This window comes from Pezoporus flaviventris, unplaced genomic scaffold (assembly GCF_033815535.1).
Source record: "Pezoporus flaviventris isolate CSIRO_AGI_PZ_B2104156 unplaced genomic scaffold, CSIRO_AGI_Pfla_v1 ptg000049l, whole genome shotgun sequence".
NCBI classification, from domain to species: domain Eukaryota; kingdom Metazoa; phylum Chordata; class Aves; order Psittaciformes; family Psittacidae; genus Pezoporus; species Pezoporus flaviventris.
Window position 1 is genome coordinate 222,582 of NW_026892597.1, and position 14,589 is coordinate 237,170.

General features: G+C 51.7%; 1 protein-coding gene across 1 annotated transcript in view; it reads right to left on the reverse strand.

The window, feature by feature from the left end:
* Positions 1 to 14,589, reverse strand: part of LOC133277041 (SH3 and multiple ankyrin repeat domains protein 3-like) — a 302,090-nt gene that overhangs the window by 59,260 nt on the left and 228,241 nt on the right. Inside the window, 1 exon segment of the mRNA XM_061468551.1 lies at positions 8,610 to 8,734. Coding sequence (XP_061324535.1) covers positions 8,610 to 8,734 — 125 coding nt within the window.

The following is a 14,589-nucleotide window of genomic DNA, read 5'->3' on the forward strand; positions in this document are numbered from 1 at the left end:
AAGGGGCTGCAGGAAACCTGGAGAGGGACTTGGGACAAGGGCCTGTAGGGACAGGCCAAGGGGAATGGCTTGAACCTGCCCGAGGGGAGACTGAGATGAGCTCTTAGGCAGAAGCTCTTCCCTGTGAGGGTGCTGAGGCGCTGGTACAGGGTGCCCAGAGAAGCTGTGGCTGCCCCATCCCTGGCAGTGCTCAAGGCCAGGTTGGACACAGGGGCTTGGAGCAAGCTGCTCCAGTGGAAGGGGTCCCTGCCCGTGGCAGGGGTTGGAGCTGGAGGAGCTTTAAGGTCCCTCCCAGTCCAAACCATTCCATGATTCTACAGCTTCTGCCCTGACTAGGAGCCTGTAACACACGCTCCTGTTGAACAAGGCTGGGCTCCCAGCCGGCCCAGCAGCCTGAGGGGAGTTATCACCCTTTCCCCTCAGCGCTGGGGAGGCTGCACTGGAATACTGTGCTCAGTTTTCAGCCACTGAGTTCAAGAGATGGGAACACACTGAAGAGGCTCCAGACCCAGATCCCACAACAAAAAGCCAGCTAGGAGCCTGTGACTGCTCACAGGGACTTACAGAGATGACTGAGCTGAACTGCTCCTGAAGGAGCAGCTCATGTAACGAACATGGCCAGTAGCCACAGACTGTGGTTTGGGAGGCTCAGGCTGGGCTCAGACTCTAGATAAAGAACGAGACTCCAGGAGCACAGAAGGGCTCCACAGCAGGCCACCAGAGGGACCAGAGCAGCACCAACATGCACATGGTTTCCTACAGAAGGTTCCCAACGCTTGGCTGGACAGAGCCACAGTTGACCTGATGTAGTCTTTCTCAGAGCAGGATCCCAAAGAACCCTTCCAACCAGCACTTTTGTGCCTCTACAGAGAAGAGAACACCCTGCTGTGGGTTCAAAAGCTGGCTCAGGAAGAAGATCAGCCCAAACTTACAGTTTCACTGTGCAACAGAGTAACTCATTGATGGAAAAAGCCATACCCAGAGAGCCCTGACAGGAGCAATGGGAGAAGATGCTCTTCATTTTCCCACTAAAAGCTATGTGGAAACTCTACTGAGACACATGCTCAGAGAACTAAGAGAAAATCCCTCCATTTGAGGATGTAAAAGACTCGTATGTAACCAGGACTCAAGGTTTTGCAGTGGGTAAGGACCTGGCCACAGCTCAGGATGAAAACACGGTCCACCAAGCTACTTAACCACATTTGCTCATGGTCTTTCTGTTACTAAAAGGAGTCCTCAGAGCTACCTGACATCCAGGCCACTCACTGAAAGCTGGAGTTTCCAGATAGCCAAGACAACCCATGTGGGAGCTGGGGATGCTGCAGGGTGCACTCAGCAGCACAAAGAGGGACTTGCAGTGATGGGGAAGTAAAAACCATCCACATTCTTGTCAGAGACTGGTCACATCTTGCCACCACTGAAGGTACTGCTGATGAAGGCATCTCTAGCAACACAGTCACAGTATAGAATCCAGTACTACACACAGAGTAAAGCCAGGCCTCCAACACTGTCCCCTGCTGCCATATGGCTCAACACAACTCTACGTGATGGCCTCCACAGCGAGGAACTTGAGGAAAGTTTCAGAGCTGTGATGAAACCTTGTGCTATTGAAGTTCTGGGTCCACCATCAACTCAAAACGATTTCTGTGGGACAGGTGGACTGCAATGAGCAAGTGGGATGGAATGGGAGAAATGAACCAAATCTCCTCTTGAGGTGATGGAGATACCATGCTCAGAATCATGTGTGGGAACTGCAACCCCTCCTGTTCCCGCTATGCGGATAATTAAAGAAGAATAATTGCTGATAGTGCCCCTGGGTCTTGAGTAAGCCAAGGAGTGTTTGGATGCAAGGTTGGGCTGGGAAGGAGGCTGGGGAGTGATTGTTTATAGAATGGAATTTATAGTGACTGAAAACAGTCACTGGGAATGATGTGGTTTCTGTTTGGCTTCACGGCTCGGACCCGTATTTGTGTGCTGTATATTACCATGCCTGAGTGAATAAAGTGGAACGACTCGTGAAAGCGGAGTGTGTGTGCGCATGTGTGCGGGTGTGTGTGTTTAGCCTTTCTTTACAGACACCGCTATCGTGTTCGAAGACTGAACCTCCAAATTGAAACACTGCGTCCAGGAAGGGTTTCCTTCTCCTGTGCCTGCTGCCGCAGACCAGCAAACAGGACAGACTCACAGCAACCTCAGCGCTGCTTCTGAGCCTCCAGAGGTCAGCACCTCAGAGCACACGGACACCACAAAGTTCCCCGACTTCACATGGGAGAGTCATCGCTGGTTCCTCCTGAAGGCTTTGCCACCATAAACCTGAGGAGAACCAGTCAGTGGCAACGGCACACGCAGCGGCACCCCCAGTGTCGAGAGTGCTCAGACTCTGGCAGCTCCTCTGAGAGAAGCCCCCGAGAGCACAGCAAACAAACCCCACATGCTCCAAGGAGATGCTCCACGGAGATGCTCCATGTTTAGTACCCACAGCACTACAGAATAATGCACCTCTGTGAAGAGGCTGCCGTGCTGGGATTCACCTGACCCAACTTGCTGTCCACACAATAGGCACCTGCCCTGGAAAAAGCTTTCCTGGGATTCCTGTACGTTCAGGGGAGAGCTGGTTGGAACCATGGAACGGTTTGTGTCAGAAGGGCCCTTAAAGCTCCTCCAGCTCCAACCCCTGCCACGGGCAGGGACCCCTTCCACTGGAGCAGCTTGCTCCAAGCCCCTGTGTCCAGCCTGGCCTTGAACACTGCCAGGGATGGGGCAGCCACAGCTTCTCTGGGCACCCTGTGCCAGTGCCTCAGCACCCTCACAGGGAAGAGCTTCTGCCTAAGAGCTCAGCTCAGTCTCCCCTCAGGCAGGTTAAAGCCATTCCCTTTGTCCTGTCCCTACAGGCCCTTGTCCAAAGCCCCTCTCCAGAATCTACCAGACTTGTCACATCCATGTCAGACACAGGGCCAGGTCAGATGAATTCACTGCCCCAAATTCCATCTCCACATGTATTTGGTCTCCACAGGTAGCACTGGCAGATCAGGCAAGGCAGGCAGTGCAGGCCCCCAGGTAACTGAAGTCGGAGGTGAGGTGAGATGAATCCCACCACAGATCTCTACCAAAGCCATGTGCTAAGGTCACCTGAGTCTGTGCTGTTGCAGCAGCCTCATGGTTGTAGGACCATGGTGGTATTTTGGAGATTACAGTGCCCCACGGACAACTGGCACCATGGTGTTGAAATAAGGACATGGACAAGTCAAGAAAAGCAGCCACTTGGCTTCACATTAGGGCTTCCTCCGACCACTCTTCTTGGAGCAGATATGATGGAAGTGCAGCTAAAAGAGATGCTGCGTAAACACTGAGGTTACTCATCTATACATAGAAATACTGTGTGAGAGAGGGAGAGGGGTGGAGATCTCAGAACTGGAAGGTGAAGGCCTGAGCTTGGTGCCTCTGACCTACCTGCTCTAAGCAAGCAGAAGCCCTGGGAATTGTCTGTCCCTTCACACTCCAGGCACAGCCTGTGTCAACCAGCACCACAGGCGGCTCTGCCCGTGGCTGATCCGAATCCCACTCCTGACAGATGGGCAAGGTCAGCCACAAGGAACAAAGGGCAGCCTCCACACTGGTGATGAACTGAGGATCTGTCTTTAGAAGACCTCATGATACCAAATAACTTGGTTCATGTACTTGTTTTAGCACAAGAATCTGCAAAGTGGGATCCTCTGGCTGCTGAATCAGCAGATAACAAAGATGCTGAGCAGTTATTGCTGGAGTTTCACCTGGGTGGCTTCTCCAGACACGTGAGCACATGCACTGTTTGGCGGCCTCTGGGCTTTTGACAGATAAAGGGAGGAAGCAGCAATTGTGCGCATCAGAAAGCACAACCAGATGTGCGGTTCTGACAGTGGCCATGGGGGAGTCAAGCCAGGAAACAGAGAGACAGGGGCTGGGAAGTATATTAAGGGATTAGGAAGTGAATGGAACAGTGAGACCGGTGGTGAGCAGCAGCTCATGGGATAGAGCTGAAGAACTGCAAGACAACCACGAGTGACTTGCCTGGTTCCCCCAGCAGACCAAAGCGCAGCCCTGCCACTGTCCTTCCCATTCTCTGCCCATTCCCTGGCTCCACTCAGCCCAGCACACAGCTGGTGGGCAGGAAGCCCCTGTGCAGGCTTTCAATGAAGCAAGGAGCAGTGCTGTGTGATGCATCTCCCTGCCCTGCTCGTGTGATACGTAGACAAGCCGCTGCCCTGCAGGCTTTGTGCTCCTCGAGGCAGAATTTCCCCTTTGAGAGCTGGGCACTGAAGGGTCTGGACAATCCGGTCCAGCATCAGAGGGTTCTTCTGCAAGCTTAAAACCCAGACAGTGCTTCAACCTTCAGTAGTAACAAACTCCAGATCAGATTTCCACTGACTGCTTTGCAGCAAGCAGAGGCTGAGCCAACACAAAAAGCAGATTCAGCACTTGTGGGCACTCCACAGGATGTGCTGGGATTAGAAACTAAACCTGTTCACTCCAGTGAGAACGGTGTCCGCACCTCCTGAGAGAGGATTTGAAGCACAACAAAGGAGACCAGAAAAAGCAACAAACACAGAAAGCAAGGGGAAAAGAGCCAGTGGAATGAGAGCAACATATTCCAGTCTATTATTATGGTACTCTAGAGCTGCAAAGACTTGGAAGACCAGGGACTAGGCTGGTGTAGGGGCCCCAGCATAAGCCATGAGGACAGCATTTTAAACATGCTGCTTCTGATGCTGGATTTCTGTTGGTAGGTGGCATTGCAGGACTAAGGTTACGTCTCTCCACAGCTCCCAGCTCCCTCTGCCACAGCTCAGAGCCAGAAGACAACCCAAGGTGGAGGAGCATAAGGGAGCTGGGCAGTCATGCAGCAGATGCTGTTAAAGCTGGGATCAACTGGAGATAAATCCCAGCAGAGAGGGGGAAGCAGGCAGCGTACATCAGTATGTACAGACTGAAGACAGGATGGGTTGTTACTGCTGGATCTTGTGTTAACTCTGTGTTGTCATGTGTGAGACCTATCAAGATGCCCAATGAAAGGACTGAAGGCAGGAGCAGGGTGGGATGATAGTGGATTGGGCAAGAACAAGCAGAGGAGAACAAAGGGACTGGGGTCTGGGGATTTACTACAGAAGGACCAGGCTGAGCAGTGGGTTGGAAGTCAGCTACTGGTAAACACAGTGTCCGGAGCAGCCAGGGAGACTGCTTGTGTCTGGGGGTGCCTGTGCATTAGGCAGCCAGGGAGACCTGGGGGCTGGAGACCAGCTGCTGGACAGATCCAGTGTCTAAAGGCCTGTGGGACCCAGTGCATGTGCATGTGCACGTGAGTGTGCACGTGTACCAAGAGATCCGAGTACCAACAAAGGGGTCTCAGGGGTTCATGCACTCAAGTGCCAGCAACTGGGGAGACTGGAGGAGCCAGGGAGGGGTCTGATGGAATTCTCCACCTTCACAAAATCAGGGAGACGTTTCCTAGTTAAACACAAACACAGACCAGCCTTGCTGAAGGAAGTACCAGGTGAGGACACCAGCACTTGCCAAACAAGTGTCTTGAGCTCCATACAGCCATTCCATGGATCCCACTGACAAAGCCACCCCAACCTGCCAACCAAGCAGGCTTCAGCTTTCCATGTTGGGCAAGACCACTCATGGCCCTTCATTCATGCAGAAGGTGCTCAGAGCCCCTGGATGGGGCCCGGAACAACCTGCTCCAGTGGAAGGCATCCCTGCCCATGGCAGGGTGTTGGAACTGTATGAGTTTTAAGATCCCTTCGAACCCACACCAGTCTGTGATTCTGATTTGCTAACTCCAGTGTTAAAGCACCTTACCTACATCTAGCACTGATGTCCAATACTAGGATACCCTTAAAGCTAAAAGGCTAAAGATTAATTTCAGCAAGAGATGCTCTCAGGATACAAGTTACAAGGCTAGAAATGAAGTCTCAAAATGCCCATGCACCTTCCATCTAAATTTAACACCTCTAATTCATACACTTGGACAGGTTGAAGATGGTCCCAGAGACCTGTACAAGGCTTCAAGCCATATCACAGCATCTCATTTTCTGACTATTGCCCATGGGAACTAGCTTTACACTGCGGCAAAGCTGCTGTGCTTATTCTAAACCCACCTCCGGCTTCCCTTCCCAGGGAAACCACACATGCTTATTGCCACAGATTTAATGATCATGCAGCCACAGGGGAAGCCAGCTCAGCTAGCTGATCCCAAGGAAATGGCAACCTGTAAATGCATCCATTCTGCAGCTCAACATCCCAACTGGGAGGGAGAGGAGAAGGACCACAAATTCCAGTCCAGATGAGGCTGCTCTGCTGTAGGACTGACCTGCTCTTTAGCCTACTCCTTGCACCCCATGTGGCTTTATGTGCATCTGAAATTCTTCCTGGCTTTGTAATAGCACATATCAGAAAATGTACCAGCTCTATAACGGGTTTGTCAGGCTTATGGCAACTGGCACTTCACCGGCTTTCTTTGGAGGCTGCGGGAGACACCCCAAGGGCACAGCAGAAGACACCCCAAGGAGAGAAGAGCTGTTGGCATGAGGCTATCTGGGTCACGCAGCCTTTGCCAGCAACCTCCTAATCATAGCTTTCGAGGACATTCTGGCTGCAGGACCTGGGCCCAGGATGGATGGAGTGAACGGTCCTACTGGGAGCTGCTCTCCAAAGGTTTGCTGCTGGTATGGGGGGGGAGATCTAAGCCCACTAACAGCAGGAAAGAGAGCAGCAGAGGGATGTGCTCTTCCTGACCTGCACCTCTGCTGATGGGTGAAACCCATGGTTCACTCACTGTGGCATTCCTAGTGTCCCTGGCTATGTGGGTCCATGTCCCACATGCTACCCGTCCATCCTCCCGCCTGCCCAGCACCACTGTGGGACTTCATGTCTCCCACGAAGGGCACAGCACATTCAGCACCTCAGCACAGACACATCACAACATGGACACACCTCAGCCAGCCCTGCTTCAGGCAAAGGCTTTCCATCAGCCACACATCCACTGTCAAGTCCATGGCTGTGTCAGAGGTCCTTGCTGCAGTGAACCCCCAGAGCACTGCTGGGAGCTCCAGGGTGCCTCAACCAACTGCCTGGTACGTGGTGATGACCACCCCTGGCAAAGGGAGTGTTTGTCAGCAGAGTGAACTGCGGCAGCCGAGCTGAGCAAGCCTCATCACCCGCCTCCCGGTCCCAGCCCCACAATCAGCACAACCTCCCTCGTCTGCCTGCCAGAAGGTGCAGCTCTGCTTGCCCAACACCACACACTACCACAACCTACATCCCCTCCCCCTACCTCAGAGCAGCAGAGGTATCACATCCTCCATTACTGGGTTTAAAGCCTCATGATTTTTGCACGGGATGATGCAAGAGAGAAGAATCCCAGGGGATGCCAGCCCTTCCTCCGGCTGTATAACTGCCCATCCCGTGCGTCCTGCTCAGACTTGCTGCAAAGAGACTTGCAGTGGAGTAAAACCACATAACAACCTCAAACCTTCACAGTTCCCATCCCACCTAGTGCACGGTTGGCCTCACTCCACCTCTCCTGCCCCTGTTGCTCTCTTGGAAAGGGCAGGATCCATCTCACACCCCTTCCTGCACTGACTCATCTTTGAAACAAACTCTCTGGGATCCCTTTACAATGAAGACCCAGACATGGGCATCATGATTGCGTGATTCACAAGCACCTGAATCATTCCTCATCAGAATGACACTGCATCGCAACAGCCTTTCCCTCGGCTGTAAGAACGCAGACCTGGGCTCTTCACACCCACTGGGTTCTGAACACCATTTTCCCTCGCAAGCACCACACTGCTGTCTCCTACACCTTCCTCATTCAGTGAGGAGCATCCTTGTAAAAAAATTACTGTTATTGCTTTCTTTTAAGTCACTCCTTAAGTCCATCCTCTGCTGCGCTCACTCACCATGAGGCAGGTCATGTGTCATGACCGCTCCATGCCCTGTCTGCTCCTGTGTCATTTCTCTTCTGTCTCCTGCCTGTGTCCCAGGGAGTCTGCACCTCAATCTCACCTCACTGTATCATGCTGCTGAGCCCCCCGGGCACTTGTTTAACATGACTCTAGTCCTTGCTTTCCTTTCTGTTAAACATGATCAGGAAAATCCATCCGGCTGTGGCCTTGGAGCGGAATGAAGGTGATGCACAGCCCCAGCATCGCCTCCTCCAGAGGGGTGATACCAGAGCAGAGCCCTTCATACCTGATCAATCTTCTCTATACACCCCAATACTTGCACCACATTGGGCAAAGCTACAATAAATAGCACTAGAAAACAACCCTGACATTGGCCTCCAGAGAGAGCATCTGACGAGTCTTTTCTCCAACCTCTGTTTTCAGTTAACAGGAGGGAACCTGTCAGCTCATCTTCTAGCACAGAGAATATGCAACTGTTTGAATTATTGTATCTGAACTGCAGCTTTTCATCAAGACATCAGGCAGCAGTCATGTCAGTAACAATTATTACCCAGCTCTCAAAATACCTTATAGAGCAAACCAATTTCATGCAAGACACAGAACCTGCAGAGGCAGATGCTGGTGGCAGCCACTGCTCATCCTCCCTGCCTCTTCCTGGCTCACCTCAATCAGAAAGTCCCCCGTGCGAAGCCCTGCTCTCCAGGCGACACCTTCCACATCCACTGATTCCAGGTACTGGAGCGCAGGGAAGGCCGGGGTCGGGGTGAACTCCTCGATTGGGGTTTCAGCTGCAAAACACAAAGGGAGAGTGAGATTGAGATGCTGTGGCAGAAACCAAGCAGAAGGTGGTCAAGGATGTCCAGGAGCATGGGAAAGTCTCTGTATTTTGCTTAAGAAAGAATACGCATCCAAAGCTTAGTTTAACATCAGTGTAGGAACCAGAGCTAGTGCTACAGGAGGCAGAGCTAGTGCTACATGCATACTGCATTCATCAGCTTAGACCCCCAGGTAGCCCCAAGAGTTGTATCTGCTCCCACAGGGTCCCCAAAGCCTCCTCCATCTCCTGGTACCACAGATGAAATGCGAACAACATAAATGAACACCACCAGGAAGGGAAGAACTCACTTCAGTGTCTACATCTGAGTTAGGAGCTCCAGGCCTCTTTCATAGCCAGACAGCAAAAACATGAGCACCTGTGCTGCTGCAGACATGATGCCTGCTCTCAGTGCCCTGGAGAAGTGCCCTTCATAGGGGTCCTACAGAAGACCATCAGCTCAGGAGCAGAGGTACCCCTGTTGATGGACATCTACATTAGTCAGATGAACCCCATTCTTCACCAGTGAGGTATAAATTACGTTTCTGGTGGAAAACCTGCTCCTGCCCCCAGAAGAACACCACTTCCAGGGAAGGGACTTCTGCAGATGCACAACATAATTAATGTAAGGCAGTGCACTTACATTTTCCAGTCCCAGCCCATCCTGGATGAAGGATCATTGCCCATCAGGATGAAGGAATTTTGCACAGGTTATGCCCATCTTAAGGCAGAGACACTTGTGTGGTGGGTGCTGCCTTGTGTGATGTGACAAAGGGACACACTTCCCTTGTCTATCAAGAAAAGGCCATTGCGGATGTTCAGAAACATCGATCCGTTAAAGACATGGAGCAAAAAGGCCATGGCTACTCTATACATGCTGGCCAGACTCTGCTCACCTCAAACTACCAGTGGCACTTAGATGATGCTGTCCCCAGCACAGAGTGGGTCAACATGAGACATTAGGCAGAAGCTCTTCCCTGTGAGGGTGCTGAGGCGCTGGCACAGGGTGCCCAGAGAAGCTGTGGCTGCCCCATCCCTGGCAGTGTTCAAGGCCAGGTTGGACACAGGGGCTTGGAGCAAGCTGCTCTAGTGGAAGGTGTACCTGCCCGTGGCAGGGGGATGGAACTGGATGAGCTTTAAGGCCCCTTCTATCAGTCTGGGAGGATTCTATGAACTGTGGCTGTTTCGGGGGCTGGTCATGATTCTCTGAGAAGGTTTCTATTTCCCCGTTTTTGTCTGCAAACAGACCTGCTACCTGTGAACCTGCACTGTGCAGGGGGGATTTGTCTCTTCCTACACTAGATCACAGCTTTGGATCAGCGAAGACTTCTTCCCTAGGCCTTATTTGACTGGAAACACCCGAAGCGGATGCAGGAGAAGCTCACGATGCCCTTTTCTAACAGCATGTGATCTCTTTACCAGCTTTCACGTTACAGCTGTTCCCAACAGCCAGTGCTGCAGGTGGGGAAAGAGGGAAGTCACCTTGCCAAGAAAAGTGCTGCTTCCCAGCATTAGGATACCCGGCCATTTCCCTGGGCAGCCTTCCAGGGAGCAGTATCTCTACAGGGTCATTCCAGCCCTACCTCCCCTTGGTAGCATGACGGGCCAGAGCCTTCAGCTAAGGTCCCTGTAGGGCCACCTCTCACCCCAGCTGATGGATGCAGACAGCATGGTGTACTTTTGTTATCAGTATAGATAATGATGCACTGTAGTTACCCATCCCTCTATGTCTACTACCAACACAATACAGTTTTTAAGAGCTGTGTCAATCCCCTAATGAAGCAGCAGATTTAATATCAGAGTCCATGGATAATCTTAGCAAGCATCTCTTTTGATGTCAGGTCACTCCAGTAAATGTGACCCACATTCTCTTTCATTTGTGCAGAACATAGAGATGCTGATCTTATCCAGATGAAATGATTTCCAGCATTTACCACGCTGCTTCTTGATTATTTTAATTAAAATCTTTATGCAAGACTTTTTTCTGCTACCTCAGCCAGCCACTGGCTGGCACCAGACCAAGGCCAGGTTTGCCTGACATGCCATGTCCTGGATGATCTTAGATATCTATCTTTTATCAACAGCTTCCCATGACTCCTTCCTTTGATGGAAGCTAACTTAAGCAGCAAGGAGCCGCCAAGTCATCCCACCTATTCTTAGAAATGCCAGTGTAACATCTGATTTCTCCAAATCCTTCGGGACTTCCCCAGTATTAAATCCAACTCTTAGGATCAGTGTTGACCAGCAACTGCTTTCAATAGTCTTAAGTTGAAAGAACCACAAACATGATCCTGCTACAGAGTGCAACTGCAAAACTAAGTGGGCATTAAGTTACGTTAACCCCAGGCCTAGAAGGGTACGAGGTTTAAGGTGAAAAAGACCTTGTGCATTGCCTGAGCCTCTGAAAATGAGACAAGGGGAGACTCGGGCTCTCAGCATGTCAAGTACAGCTAACGATGATGAGCCACACGGTCCCCACGCTTCACAAACACACCATCAGCACCACACACCAGTGCTGCCCCCTCAGCCTACATGCAGCATAATTAAGTCATGGAAAGGTTAAGTGGAAGCCCCGATCCCTGGGGAGGATGGAGTTGAACAGATGACAGTTACCACAGTGGCTCCAGATACCCCAGAGAAATCCTAAGCCACAGCCCAGAGAAGAGCCACCTCAGGATCCATTTTTCATACTGGTAAGAGAAGACAAAACCCGAGAGGGCGCATGGACAATATCAACCCAGGAACCCAGCCTTCTAGCCAGCTGTGTCACCTGCACTATTGACGTGTGACACCAGGACTCCCGGCATAACCGCTCTGGAAGCTCTGTATCTACAGGGACCACACGCTGTGTTCCACATCTGCAAAGTGTCACCAGTGCCTCGAAGACTCAGTAAACAAGAAGATGCATCCTGAAGTCAGAACTGCTTGTTCTGTTGAATTCTGAACTCTGGTGAAGCAGAGTTTCATACAGGAAGGAGAGAAAGACAGACCGAGGAAGCAACTAGCTCCCTTCTACTGCCTGAAGTCCCAGCACTCACTCAGAGGGAATGAGGAAAAAGCTCTAGGAATGGACAAATAATCTAAAATAACACACATGCACACCCCTGGATCTATGCAGAGAACAAGGTCCGGAGGTCTGATGGCTGCCGGTGTCTCCAACAGCCATGTCGGGCAGTGGATGGAGGCCCCCAGCTATGGCCTCCAGGAGGAGGTACAATCTAGCACTGGTTTCCCATTTGCCCCAATTAACTGGCAATGCAGGAGAAACCTTCAGTTCACTGGAGCCTGCAACTGGGCTCCCTTGTATCAGAACCTTCCCTTACAGCTGCTTTTAGTTGTCATCCAGTCCAGTATCCCCAGGCTGTGCTCATACCCCATCAGCACAGAGACTGCTCTGCATTTACTGCAAAGGACCTGCAAAGGGGGAAAGTTCTCCTGCAGCAACAGCAATCCAAACACTGAGCAAGTGCCAGAAAAGTTACTGCCTGAAAGCTCAGTCCTGCCCTGCTTGTTATGCCGATGGGTCCTGGGCACATCATTCTATCAGAACAGAATAGAACAACACGAAATGTACATTGACAGCAACTCCATGGAGCTCCTGCAGACAACACCATGTGCAGGAGAACTTGGTGGTGGGGGTATCTCATAAAACCATGGGATGGTTTGTGTTGGAAGGGACCTTAAAGCCCATCCAGCTCCAACGCCTGCCACATGCAGGGACACCTTCTACTAGAGCAGCTTGCTCCAAGCCCCTGTGTCCAACCTGGCCTTGAACACTGCCAGGGATTGGGCAGCCACAGCTGCTGACAGGACTGAAGCAAGCACCAACCTGGCACCAAGATTCTTGATCCATTCGTAGGCTTCTGCTGACAGCTAGATAACAAGGAGCAGGTTGGACACACAGGGATGGTCAGAAGAACAGATCTGGTTTATTGCCCTGACCTGGGCTGTGGTGATCAAGCACAGAACCACTAAACAGCCCCACTCACATCATTCATGTACCTCCATAACCTTGTCCATGGATCTTAACACTCCTTTTTGATGCCCCAGCAAAAATCTGCCTCTAGTGACTTTTTCCCCATTCACCCCAGTTTTGCTGCATCTGCACTCAAATCCAGTATTTTCAATGCCACTGCCCAGGTAATCACCACATCCAGTCATCCTTGGCCTCCTGCTGCTAAGCTTAATCTCAGTATTGTTAGCCCCCAAACCAATGAAACAAGAATTATCAACCAGAACAACCCACAGTGCTCAGGGGTGGTTGTAGCCCCACTGATGGAGGAGGAGGAGGACACCAGTACCCTTTATGCAACCTGGGAATCCTGACCTATGCCTCTCATGGAGACCCGAGCAAAGGCTGAGCGGAGCCACCCCAAAACCCAGCTTGGGACCAGACCCTCCAAATACTGTTTCCCGATCAGAGCCTGTGAGAAGCTTTAGGCCAGGACTATGCCACTTGGTGACAGTTCATCTGGAAGTGCCTGCCCAGGAAGGTAACACAGTTTAAAGGAGGCTCTTATCCAACTTTTGCCATTTCCCATTCAGTTTGGCAATGGCAAAACTTGATCAAAAGGTCTGGAATTCCATTACAGAAAGTCTCACTGGTAATGAAGTAAAATGCCCTAACAAGGAGGACTGCTGCTCCCTGCAAAAGCTTGTGGCTTTAAACCTCAGGAACCACAGTCTGTACCCCTTGAGGAGCTTTCATGTTAACACCACAGCTCTGGTTGTGCAATTTTATCACAGCAGCCATTTCCTGGTCTTAAAACTGCCTTAAACCCTTGATGCCTGGGCTGCTCCCACCAGGAACACCAGCTTCCCGCACCTGGAGAAGCCCTGGCAGAGCTGGATCACCGCTCTGACAGCCCATCAACACCAGAGGTCTGGGAACAAAGGCCCTGCAGCCCCCCAACACTGCCCTGTGCTGTGGGGCACTGGCAGCCCCCCAAAACCAAGGGGAGGGTCCTGAGAGGCATTGGCTCTGCCACTGGGAATACAGCATCACCGCTGGCATGCAGTGGTATCCTAAAAGGGATGGCCATGCCACAGGGTTACCTGACATGGCCATAAGCGTGCCCAGACCAAAGCTCTGTTCCCCTGCCCTTCTGCACTGTCTCTTCCCCTGGGCTGCCCAGCTCCACAAGGAATTGCACTCCAGGACCTGACACAATAACCCCCTGCCCTGATTTTTATTGCAGCTTTACAGTTGACTGCACTTCAAGATGCAGGTTTCCTGGGATTCCTGGCTCCAGGAGGGAAACCACATCCTGGGGTGCATCAGCCACAGAAGAACCAGAGAAGGGACTGTCCTGCTGTATTCTGTGTTGGTGTGGTCTCATCTGGAGCACTGTGTGCAGTGCTGGGCCCCACCATTGGAGAAGGATGTGAAGGTCCTCATATGGGTCCACAGGAGGACAACCAAGCTGGTGAAGGGCTGGCCTCTGAGCAGTGCTGAGCACAAGGGATTTGTCTTCTTGGAGAAGAGAAGGCTGAGGGGAGACCTCATCGCTCTGCAGCTTCCTAAGGGGGGCCATGGTGAGGGATGTGCTGAGCTCCTCTCCCCAGGACCCTGGGACAGGATGCATAGCGATGGCTCATTGCTGTGCCAGGGGAGCTTCAGACTGGAGGTGAGGAAGCGTTTGTTTACCTAGAGGGTGGTCAAACCCTGGCACCAGCTTTCTGAAGGGGTGGTCAATGCCCCAAGTCTGTCAGGGTTCAAGAGGCATTTGGGCAATGCCCTTAAGGACATGCTCTGACTTCTGATCAGCCCTGGAGAAGTCGGGCAGCACTTAAGTCCCTTCCCTGAAAAGAATCATTATTCTGTTCTGT